The sequence below is a fragment of the Lepidothrix coronata genome, unplaced genomic scaffold (genome assembly GCF_001604755.1).
Source record: "Lepidothrix coronata isolate B3197 unplaced genomic scaffold, Lepidothrix_coronata-1.0 Scaffold110, whole genome shotgun sequence".
NCBI lineage: Eukaryota > Metazoa > Chordata > Aves > Passeriformes > Pipridae > Lepidothrix > Lepidothrix coronata.
The window spans coordinates 2545135-2556896 of NW_016690290.1; the positions used below are offsets into that span (position 1 = coordinate 2545135).

At 52.4% G+C, this 11762-nt stretch overlaps 1 protein-coding gene across 1 annotated transcript; it reads right to left on the reverse strand.

The window, feature by feature from the left end:
* Positions 1-265: 265 nt before the first annotated feature.
* On the reverse strand, positions 266-11756 carry LOC108501906 (hydrocephalus-inducing protein homolog). The gene is made up of 12 exons (XM_017824231.1): positions 11533-11756; positions 10285-10383; positions 9379-9588; positions 8347-8484; positions 6566-6743; positions 5873-6028; positions 5120-5754; positions 4247-4380; positions 3103-3239; positions 2402-2523; positions 2154-2314; positions 266-407 (listed from the first exon to the last, which is right to left on the reverse strand). Exons 2-12 carry the CDS (start codon positions 10339-10341, stop codon positions 341-343), a joined length of 1995 nt encoding a protein of 664 aa, XP_017679720.1. The 5' UTR covers positions 10342-10383; positions 11533-11756; the 3' UTR covers positions 266-340.
* Positions 11757-11762: the final 6 nt, after the last annotated feature.

Consider the following 11762-nt stretch of genomic DNA (forward strand, 5'->3'; position numbering starts at 1 on the left):
AAGCATGTCATTGGCTTCATGGTACGGGTTTAGAGTATTAGCTACCCAATTCCAGTGGCAAGGGACATGGTGGGACTTCAAGTAGTGATTGAGACTGGTTATGAAAGCTCCAGGTGCTTCATGGAGGTGGACAGAATTCAGTTCTCCCTCCTGGAGAGCTTCTTCTGGGAGAAGAGGAAAACTGCACAGGATCTCATGAAATTTGCACCACGCCTGGGTACACAGCTCAGCATTCACAGACTTCCTCATACAAGACGTTGTTTTCCCTGCTTTATTGGTAAAGGAGGTGTGCCAGTGCCAGTCCTCCAGGTTCTTATTGCTCAATTTGTTCATATCTTGGTTAATTGGGTTCTTTAGAGGCCGATTTCATTTCTCCATCCTTAGTTGGCCTCTCAGCTTGGAAAATCCTGAAGAAGAAACCGTGTCAGTCCAACCTTACAGGTACAGAAATAGGCAAAGCATATTCTATACCATTTCTCTGGGCGTGGGAGATGCTGCACGTGGATGGATGTAAATCCTGCCACAGGCTTGGCCCTCAGCCTGTATGTCCCTGGAGCAAGGAGGTGGTTTCCAAAGGGTTTGTATCCCTTTGGTTATCCCTGGCACCAGGTGATCTTGTAACCCACCTGTGTGGCTCGAAAGGGAGCAAATTCCCACAGGTAACACTGTCCTTGGGAATAGGCTGCAAATCCCTTCATACTCCTGCTCATTCCCGAGCAGTTTTCCCCAGGATGCTCACAGAAAGCATAATGTAGCCCCCTGCAAGACACTTTTTCTGTGGACCCAAGGGTTTCAATCACACCCTCGAGGCAGAAATAAGTGTTCCAAACCTCGACTGCAAAAGGGGGCTGGAAAATCCTCTTTGCCTTTCTGTCCCTGGCAGCTTCTCCCCATCAGGACTGACTCCCACCAGCCTGAAGATGGATTTTGACACCACTTCAGATCTAAAGAGGAGCAGGTGACATAAACTGAAGTTTTTGGAGGAGAGGACTTGGGGTGAAACATGTTGGAGAAGAAAACCCACAATTCTTTCCTTGGGATTAGGGCTTGGTCTCAAACTGGTGGCATCTTGTTTGCAACTAACTGGAAGAATTTCTGTTGTCTTTTTGCTAGGATTTCCTTAGAAATCCTGACAGAAACAGCAGCACTGACAGCCTCAGTTCCGGCCCTCTGCTGAGGGAGGAATATCTGTCTGGAATAGGGATATCCCAGTCTGCTACAGACTTCCACCTCTACCTTTTATGGGCAGCACCTGATAAGTAACCTGCCCTTATGTGGAGAATCAAATTTGACTGTGTGATATCCTCCAGACTCCTCAAACCCTAGGACAGTAACCTATTTCTATACCTGTACGGTATATGGAAAATAACACTTTCTCCTGCTAACCTCTGCTTTCCAGAACAGGAGAGAAATGCTCCACAGAATCATGCACCAATGAGGAAAAGAAATGAGGGCTATCCTGAATAAGGCCATTTGGAACTCAGGAGGTTCACCAGTTCAGTTGCCCTTCTTGCTATTTACACAGCAAGGGAAGAAGAGTTTGCTGCTGCTTTGGCCCTTCACTGACTCCAAATACTCTGTTCACTGTGTGGGTCTAAACACTTACATACAAACACCTCTCTCAGTCACAAAAGAGAACACACCACAAACTCTGCAATTTAATCAAATGGACCAGAAATCTTTTAATCTGTTCATGGCAGTGTTTATCTGAAACCTCAAAGTATGGAAGGTGGGGAGCCACAAGGAAAGGCTCCCTTTGAAAGGGAGCATGGCTGCTGCTCCTCCAACTTCCCAACAGGGAATAATTCTCCCACCTCTTTTACCAGACCCAGCAGGATGCTAGGGGAGCCCTTCATTGGCATCCTCAAGAAGAGGCCCTGGGGCGAGGTTGGACACCAGCCTGTGAGCAAAGCCCCTTCTTGTGCTCAGCATTACTGCCAGGCCCCTGCAAACCCTCATGCCTCCTTTTCCCAACAGGAAAAACAGGGATCATGCAACTGATTGATGCAAGGATATCACTACCGAAAAAGAGTGAGCATTCCTCATCGCTGGGGCAGCAACCAAATCTCTCAAGCACCTTTGAGTGAGAGCCAAGGGTGCACCAAGAGTCCTTGGCTCCTGCTGAAACCCACAGACCTCAGCTGCAGCATCACCTTTTAAAGGCAGATTTAGATCTCCGGCCGTCACGTCTCTTGCCTCTCTCGGAGCACGTCAATGGCGAGGGGTTGCTCAGGTCAGGGGGCCCTTCTTTCTGGATGCTATCCTCAGTCACAGTAGCAAAGAGATGGATGTGAACTGTGTAGCTTCCTGTTACCTGGAGAAGGACAGACAATTCAGCTGAGGGTCCAGGTGACATTTGCTGCTGTGCCCAGCCTGCTGCCTGCCCCAAAAGCTGTGGCACCTTAATGGGCAGGCGCACATCCACCTCTCCAACTGGCAAGTTAGTACTGTCAAAAAGCACTTCAATCCTCTCAGTGTTGCAGTAGGGCAGGCACTGCACCTGGTCCAGGTCCAGACTGAAACCTTGAACAGACAAAAATAAAGCAGCTGAGATAAACAAGCGACATGAACTGTGTCACATGCACGCTAAGGTCATAGAGGTGTCCCGGCTGGCAGCTCTGGGAAAGACCATTCTGCATCTCTGGAGAAGGTGCTGCTCTTTTTAACTTGTCACCCACCACTCAAGGAGAAAGGGCTTTCACAGCCAGCATCCAAGGTCCACCTTGGATGGTAAAACCAAAACAGATCAGCTGAGCACCTCCAGCAATTCCTTCATCAGGCGCCTCAGGGAAGGTTGCGCAGAGCTCTCCAAAGGAGAATTTCCAATTGAGATCCCCCCGTGCTGTGCTGTTCCCTGGTCAACAACTTAGAGGAGACACCTGAGCATCCCTTAGACACAGCAAACCATAATGAAGTGTCACAGGGCAGCCACAGGCAGGCCAGGTCCCTGGGCACAGCTGGCCAGGAGAATTCAGGCTTTGAAGCTCCCAGCAGGGGCACTGAGGGGAAAACACTCAAAACCCCTCCCCTTGTCTAGTGGCTTAAACCACTGTCTGAGACAGCTCCTTCAAGCCCACGAGAAGTCTCTCCAGCACTGGTTACCTTTGTCCCCCAGGACATGTGTCTCAATCTGGAAGGACACCGGGAAGGGCCCGGTGTTGGTGATGTCCACAGTGTGTGTCTCAGTGTCACCGCGAGTGACGCTGCCCATGTCCAGGATGTAGTCGGGCAGCTCAATCCTGGAAGGAGGAGTGAAGACAGTCCTTAAACCACAGCCTGGATACACGTCCAAGTGGATGGAAGATGCAAACAAAGTGGATAATTCTGTGTTCACTGCTGTAAAATCTCAACTCAAACCCATGAAACTCAAGGCCTGACCGCCTGGCAATGACTTTGAGAAGTCACAGGGAGTGCAGGTCTTAGGTTTTATCAGTTACCAGTGGTACCTGAAAATAAAATTAGTTTAAAATGGACACTGGTCACAGCTCCTCTGATATGAAAAGCCAGTGTAGATAAGTTCACTGGACATCCACTGGTCTCAATGAAACTGCTTAGCCTGGTTGAAAGCTTGAGCCTGAAATTGCTTCAGGGCCTTGGAATAAAATTTGCCTGCACAGGAAATTTTCACTGCTCTGCAACCAGAATCGCCCCCAAAGCAGCACTGATAAATGTAATCAACACTGGCAAAATTAATGGGAGGGTCCTTTCCCAGAGTAATCCCACAAAGGAAAGCACATGAATGATCTGTTTTGCAGAGCATCTTCTTCCTGAATTGGAGCCTCCTGTGCCTGTGATGGCTCATGAAGGAGCAAGGGGAAGCTCCCTAGGTAAGCCCTGCCACCTCACCGGCATCCAGGCCTGATTTAGGGTTTTCAAGGGTTTGGTGACCTGTGTGATTCCCTGCTCCTTTTGCTCAGTGTGCTCTGATAGTTGGAATCAAGATGGCAGCTTGGAGTTGTCAGCAGGGACAGTGTCTGTGCAGCCTGGAAGGGCTTGATGGTCTGTGCTCAGCCCTAAGAACAGAACCTGTGGGCGAACTGAGCTGCTCCAAAGCTCAGCGTGGCACTGGGGGAGGGGGGACACTCAGCTGCTCATAGGAGCCTGTCACACCTATTGGGGCTGGACCCTTTCTGAAGTCCCCGGCTGTTCCCAGCTCTGCAGGCACAAGGAGCTCTCAGGAGCAGGGAGAACTGCTGGATGTTTCCCTTGGGACACCTGGAGATAGGGGACTGGAGTCCCTACTCACTGGACAAGCTTCTGACGAATGTTCTTGTCAAAGCCCCTGAGCTCCGGGGGACGGGAGGTTACAATTCTCTGCTGCTTCAGGACATGTTGCTTTATGAGCATCTGCTCCATCTCTCTCTGCACCCAAGTGTCCCACTGAGGAAAGAGAAGGCAGTGGCTGGTTGGCAAGGGTTTGTCCCAAGTCCCAGGCTTGTATCTGAAAGAGGATCCCACCCTGCTCTTGTTGAGAGGGGGCATGGGGTCGTCCTGTCTGGCTGCTCAGTGTCTGTGACACCTCCTGCTCTCTGAGCCAGGACCTTATCTCCAGGGAAGTAACTCCAGCATCTCTGCCTGCACAGCCACTGCTAGAAAAGCTGATCTGGCCAGACAGACAGACAAGCCAGGAACCTTCCAGAGCTCCAGATATTTGCCTGCCCCCAACCAGTGCCAAAGCAGCTTGGATAAAAGCTCTCTTGGAAAGGGAACCACAACCAAGCCTCTTGGAGATGAGCACTGCCAGCACAGCCCCAGGGCACAGTCAGGCTGTGTCAGGCTGCTGTTAAGGTCTGTAAATCTGGCAGGGCTTGGACTGGGAGCAACAAACTCCCCAGCAATGACCTGCATTTTCTTCAAGGCACCATCAACTCCATCCCTTGAGCATGGCCTTCAGGATCTCTCCCTGGAGTAGCCAGGAAGCTGGTGCAGCTCCAGGAGGGACCATGACCAAAGGTGGGCAGCCCCTGGGCCAATGCTGAGCTGACAAATAGTCACGACCAGATGTGGGCAGGGAGGTCCCAGGTGCCAGCAGGGCACCAGGAAGCTGCTGTGGAGTGCAAGGGGCTCAGGTCACATGGGGAGGGTGGCATGTGCCAATCGGGACAGCAGCTGTTCTTACCATGATGCCGCTGTCAGTGTCAGAGTCAGTGTCACAGGCAGCCACGGATGGCACCTTGGATGGCTTCTGAGATGGCACCTTGGATGGCTTCTGAGATGGCACCTTGGATATCTCCTCAGGTGGCACCTTGGATGGCTTCTCAGATGGCACCTTGGATGTCTCCTCAGGTGGCACCTTGGATGGCTCCTCAGGTGGCACCTTGGATGTCTCCTCAGGTGGCACCTTGGATGTCTCCTCAGGTGGCACCTTGGATGTCTCCTCAGGTGGCACCTTGGATGGCTTTTCTGATGGCACCTTGGATGGCTTTTCTGATGGCACCTTGGATGGCTCCTCAGGTGGCACCTTGGATGTCTCCTCAGGTGGCTCCTCGGATGGCTCCTCAGATGGCTCCTCAGATGGCTCCTCAGATGGTTCCTCGGGTGGCTCCTCAGATGGTTCCTCGGGTGGCTCCTCAGGTGGCTCTGTGGACAATTCCGTGGATGACTCTGTGGATGACTCCTCAGATGATTCCTCAGATGACTCCTCAGATGACTCCTCAGACGATTCCTTGGACGCCTCCTCGATAGCAGCTGCTTCATCGATCTGAGTCTCTTCTTCCTCTTTTTCTATTGTCTCTTTCAGTATCTCCTCGTTTCCTGAGGGGAAAAAAATTACCCACAAATAGAAGCGTGGGTGCATTGCCAAACACATTTAAGGTGGGAAGTCCCACTTCCCCAACACTGGCCTCTCCCAGAAACAAACCCCTCAAGTCACCTGGGGCAAGTGGATGCTGCTGCTCCTCGATGCCAGGATCATCCATGGATGGCTCCACAGATGCAGGCTCTGACAGAACATCTGCTTCATCGCTCTGCCTCTCTTCTTGCAGATTTTCTTTTATCTCTTTCAGTATCTTCTCAAATATTTCATTTCCTGAAGGAAAAAAATTATCCACAAATAGAAGTGTGGGTGCATTGCCCACACAAATAGAAGTGTGGGTGCATTTAAGCTGGGAAGTCCCACTTCCCCAACACTAGCCTCTCCCAGAAACAAACCCCTCGAGCCATCTATGGAAAGTGGATGCTGCTGCTCCTCTCTAAATCCTCATGTTCACTCTCAGCCATCATCCTCCTCACAGAGGAGCATCTCATCCCCTGAAATATCATGCAAATTCAACCCTGCCAAAAGCCCTGCCAGGCTCTCTTACAGTTTTCCCAAGGTTTTCTGTCTAGCCATCATCTTTCCAGGCCTCTGACAGATGTGCTGGCAAGATCTGCAGGATGGTTACTGGGACAAAGCCCACATGGGCTACTCTGCTCAAGACTCAGGAAGCAACCAGAGGGGCGAGTGTTGGTCTGGCAGCCTTGCAACCTCCAGGCTTGGTAGAGATGGGTGTGTGCTTCCCTACAGGGGGAAAAAAAGGGGGAAAAAACCAGGAGGCCTTCCTAGGAGCAGACAGGTAGTGCTCACCTTTGACAATCCAGGGCAGGTCCAAAGAGATCCTAAGAAAGGTTCCCTCTCCTTTCAGGGAGATTTCTGCTGGTTCCAGGTGACCCACTTGGATCTGGAGAGTGCTGCAGAAGACTCCTACTACTCCTGGCAGGTAATAGACTTTCAGCACTTGCTTCTTGCCAGGTGCAATGTAATCCTGCAGGGGATGGGAGGAGAGAGGGAAGGAATGCATCAGAGAGGGTTTGATGGGGGATGCCTCAGGCAACAGACAGGCTGAGAAGACAGAGTGGCATCTGGAAGAAAATGTCACACCACATCACCTTCTAACTTCCTTGTACCCAAAAGCTCGAGCCTCCAAGGCAAGGGTGTGGTGTGTCCTTCTGAGGGCTCGTAAGGCTGCACCCCCAGCAGAGCCTGCCCTGTGTTCAGGGTGAGCACAGCTCTGCTGCTAATGGGGTTTGCCCTCTGCCAGCAAGAGCCAGGCTTAACAGGTAAAAGCTCTTTTGCCAGGCATTTTGGAAGAGGAGTGAAGTTGCCTGCACTCAGCAGGGCCAGCAGCTCCTGTCACAGCACATCAGTGGTTCCAGGCTGGTGTCAAAGGGCCTGACCCCTTATTAATGATCCCGACAAAAACACCTCCTGCCTTTGTGGTTACACAGAGGGTGCATGAGCATATCCAGACTCACAGTGACCTGCAAACATATATCTCTGGAAGCACAGGGGGAGAGACTAGGATGAGATCTAAGGAAGAGGGTGATGCTGGGAAGGCACCTCCTCTCTGGGCTTCCAAAAGCGCTGTCCAAGCCCCAGACTGGGCTCACACCAGCCAGGTTGAGGGCAAACACGCCTCTGGGTGACAGGACACAGCTGCAGCTTTCCTTGGCTCACCCTTGCACGCTCGGCTGGACGGCTCCCCAGTCCCATTCCTGCTGCTGGGAGAAGCAGCTGAACGGGACAGATCCTGCCACTCAGTCCCCTGAGCTCTCACTCCAGCACCCAACACGGCTGCAGCCCCAGGGAGCCCTGCCAAGCTGCCAGCACCCGGGGTGCTGCTACAGCAGCTGCCTGCACAGGGCCATGCTAAGCTGTGTCTTCGGATGCTGGCAGGAAGGGGGCATCAGCGTGTCATCCCTTGGAGGAGACAGGCAGGAAACAGTGAGAAAGCGATTTGGCTTTCACTTCTTATTCCAAAGAGGGCCAAAGTCAGCAGGAACGCTACTTAAGCTCAAAGGCATCCAGGCATGACAGAGAAGCTGGGATGGTGGGATGCTGCAAACTCCTCTCCTTCCAGCCCCTCTCCTCCCTGGCCCCCTCACTGCCCCAAAGAGCTGAACAGCAAAACTGGAGGGAGTGAGGGACCAGCACAGGGGCTGTGAGAACTTCTGGCAAAGGAGCTTCAAGCCAAAGCAAGGAATATGTAAATTGGTGCATAGTGCTGGCAGGGAGGAAGCAGGGACAAGGAGTAAGTCCTGTCTGATCACATAGCCTGGGTGAGGTGACCCTCAGAAGAGCTGGCACCACCCAGCTCCAGTGCCAGCACAGCCAGAGAGCTCAGCAGTCCAGGTCCAAGGAGTGACTGATGTGCTTGTGTCTCCCACTGCTGGCACCCGCTGGCCAAGGCCACGGGGGAGTCTATTAGGAGAGCACTTGCTTGACCTTCTCTAACCCCAGCAGCAATTGCTTTCAGCCCTGCCTCTCAAGGCTGGGACTGGTTGGTTTTTTACCCCTTTTTTTTTCCCCTTTAACCCTCTCCTGGGCCACCTGACACAGGGCTGGGGCCGATCACTTGTGCTACTCACCGTGCTGGGCACAACCACGGGCTCACCAGGCAGAGGGCTCTCTGCCCTGGCAGTGCTGGGGTCTAGCACCTTGTAGGTGAATCCAAACTCCCCGGTGTTCTGCAGGGTGACTTCTGCTTGGATGACTTCATTAAACAGCTGGAGAGAGGACAGAGGAGTGGGAAGTTACAGGTACCAGTGTGCTGCTGGGAATCTCCTTCCTCTTTCATGGGGTTGGAAGCAAACAGCCACAACACAAGAGCAGGGACTGGGGAGGAGATACAGGCACTTGACCATCCCAGGTCAGCCTGGGTCAGGCACAGGACATCTCTTAGCCCTGCACAGGAGCAGGGAGTTCTGGCAGCACGCAGAGATGTGGTAATAACCATGTAAGGGCCAGTAATAAATGAACCAGGGCCCTCTTTACTCTGAGGGGTCACCAAACAGCCTGGTGAAACAATGGAGGTGGCATTGAGGCATTCCAGAGGAAAAGGCACCTGCATGCAAGTATTGGCAAGCAAATACATTGACAGGAAGAGACACACAGGGGCAACATAGACAGGGCCAGCAGCTGGAAATATCTGTGGGCTTTTAACTGAAAAGAAGTAAAGTGAGGATTATTCTGGGACGTTCTCTCCAGCTACAGTGACTGGAAGCCCAACTTCCTCCCTGGATTATTTTGTAGATTGAGCAAGAGCATTAGAGGAGAGCATCCCCTTGGAGCTCAAGCTTTAGAAACGGTTCAGGGGAGGGATGTCTCAGGGATATGTCCCTCTGGACATCCCCACTGGGATCCTGCCTGCCTCAGGAGGCAGTGTTAGGTCCCTCAAAGAGGAGGAATTCCCAGCATTGGTGGTGGGTGTGTGCGTGTGAGGTGGAGGTGGCCATTAACAACCAGCTTGGATGCTGGATGTATCCCTCAAAGGCTGTCCTTTCCAGGGCCCAGAGCCAACAAAGGAGCTGGGAAGGGGAGAGAGCCCTGGGCTGAGGTGGGCAGCAACCCACTGGTGATGGTTCCAAGGCAGCAGCTCTGCCAGGAGAAGGGGGTGGTACCTGCAGCCCAAAGTCGATCTCCTTGACGCTCAGGTGGTAGATGAGGACCGAAGTCTCCGCCCTCAGCTCCACCTCGTAGGTGGGGCCTCCCTCCACATGGCACAGCGCCGTGACACGGGCGACGATGTTGGGGTGGCCAAAGAAGGTGAAGAGCACGTGCTGGCTCTCGCCCGGCTGCAGCACACCGGACACCGGCTGGACATCAAAAACCTGCAGGAGGGGAGGAGGGATCAAGATGATGAGCATGGAAATGGGTGCAGAAGAGCAGCCGTGGATTGGAGTGAAGTACAGAGCTAACTGGAGGGGCCTCTTTCTCAAAGACAGCCAGAATCATCCTAATCTCATCCCGCATCCGTGCCACTGACCAGTGGAGGGACCACAGGGGAAATCTTCTTCCATACTCGCTGATCAATGCATTAATTAATACATGACATTAAAGTAAATTAGGTGTCTCCTGGCAGCAAGATATTCTCTCCACTGCAGAACTTGCCTTTGAAAACAATTTTACTACCTCCAGAAATACAGGAGAGTTGGAGGTGAAAGCCCTTGGAGCTGGGGGGAGGACTCCAGCTTGGCTCATCTGACTCCTGAGGCTTTTCCCTCTCTCTCTGGTTTACATGCTGCTCCCTCAAGGTGCTACAGCAAAAGCTCCTGCAAAAGTTTCCAGTCAACCACCCTATGAGGTACAAGGGGAGCAATGCCCTCCCCAGGTGCTGCACAGGGAGCATCCTTGGGCAGCCCTACGACATGTCCCATGTGACCTCTCCAGCAACTACTTGCTCCAGCAGCATTTTGTGATGGGCTTGGAAGGACTGAGGCCCCTCTGTGGGCAATGCCAGTGGGAGTGGGGGCTACAGAACTGCTTTCCACACTGGAAAGATGGAAATGAGACAGATTCCCACTTACCTCTTCCATTCTCAAGGCAAGGTTCTCCACCCCCATGAATCGCCTCAATCCCTTCATGGTCTCCAGGCTCAGAGGCTCCACAGCAGTGGATGGCAGCACCTGGAAAAAAAAGCACCACTGGCTGCAGTGAGCACTGTCTGAGCAAGATCACTCTGCTGCAGGCTCCACCACCCCACCACACCAGGAGCAGCTGAGATGGGACCTGGGCACAGATCCAGTGTGGGTATGTCCGTGCTATCAGTGGAGTGCTGGTCCAAGCCCACCCACAGATGAGACACAGGCTCTGTCTGTACTTCCTACATGCAAGTGTGCACGAGGGAACTGGATACCCCCAGCACTCAGGCAAAGAGGACTGGAACTACAGGATCTTTGAAGGTCCCTTCCCAGCAAAACCAAGGGCCCTTCCAAGCCAAACCATTCCAGGATTCTAGGATAGCCGCTTGAATTTCCCTGGTTTAATTGTGCATACACAGGCAACAACCAGGAAATAAAGGTGATTTCGTGCTTCTGTCTGAGAATACTCAGCCACACTATTCTTTGTGTCTAGTGGGTATCATTTCTCCTGATTCAGAAAAAACATGCAGAGTTGAAATGACCAGTATTGGGGTGTGAGCAGGTACAACTCCTCTCCTTGAACTTAAGGCCAACACTGGTGCTTTCAGAAACTCCCATGCTTCCTTACACTCTTTTTTACTGCCCCATGAGCAGCCATGGGGCCAGTTCCCACTCCAAAGCACCAAGATTCACCAGGCAGGTCAGCAGACCAAAGGCCGTTTTCCATGCTAGGAGGAAGAGAAGTTCTGCCTTAAAAAAGACAACTCTGGAGCCATCACTGCAATACTGGCTCTTGGGTGAAGGCAGGGATGTGAAAATGGTGGCTCTAGCTGGGCTGGAAAGAGGGAAATGGAGGTCAGGACTCAGCACAGCTTGGTACAGGAATGAAACCAAAAGCCTTCTCATCATGATGCAAATAAAACCCTCATTTTACATTGTAAAGAAAATAAGCCAAAAAAAAAAATAAAAATCCCAAACTCAGGATAGATCTGTAGGATCTGAGTGGGTTTCTCCGGGCAAAACTATCCTGTTTGTCCCTCCCCAGATGCCCCACTTCCAGCCACTGGCCCTGCTGCTCAGGCCACTCTCAGGGCACATGACAGCAGGACAGCAAAAAGGGAGGTTGGCATGAGCACAGCTTTACAGGGGCAAGTTTGGGAGCAATGCAAGCAGTAGGTGCACAAGATAATCTACCTTTGCTACCAGGGATTCCTCTGAACCTGCTGGCTGTTGGGCAGGATCCTGCACTGCTCCCAGAACATCCTCTGAACTTGCTGGCTGTTGGGCAGGATCCTGCTCTGCTCCCAAAGAGTCCTCTGAACCTGCTGGCTGTTGGGCAGGATTCTGCTTTGCTCCCAAAGAGTCCTCTGAACATGCTGGCTGTTGGGCAGGATCCTGCACTGCTCCCAAAGAGTCCTCTGAAC

What these genes read in the sequence shown, in the direction of transcription:
- LOC108501906 (XM_017824231.1), bottom strand. Translation starts at nt 10,341, where the DNA reads ATGAAGGGATTGAGGCGATTCATGGGGGTGGAGAACCTTGCCTTGAGA. An exon ending in CCGTGGTTGTGCCCAGCACG is followed by an intron (nt 6,744 to 8,346) that starts GTGAGTAGCACA and finishes CATCCCCTGCAG; the next exon opens with GATTACATTGCACCTGGCAA. An exon ending in ACATGTCCTGGGGGACAAAG is followed by an intron (nt 2,524 to 3,102) that starts GTAACCAGTGCT and finishes TGTCTGTTCAAG; the next exon opens with GTTTCAGTCTGGACCTGGAC.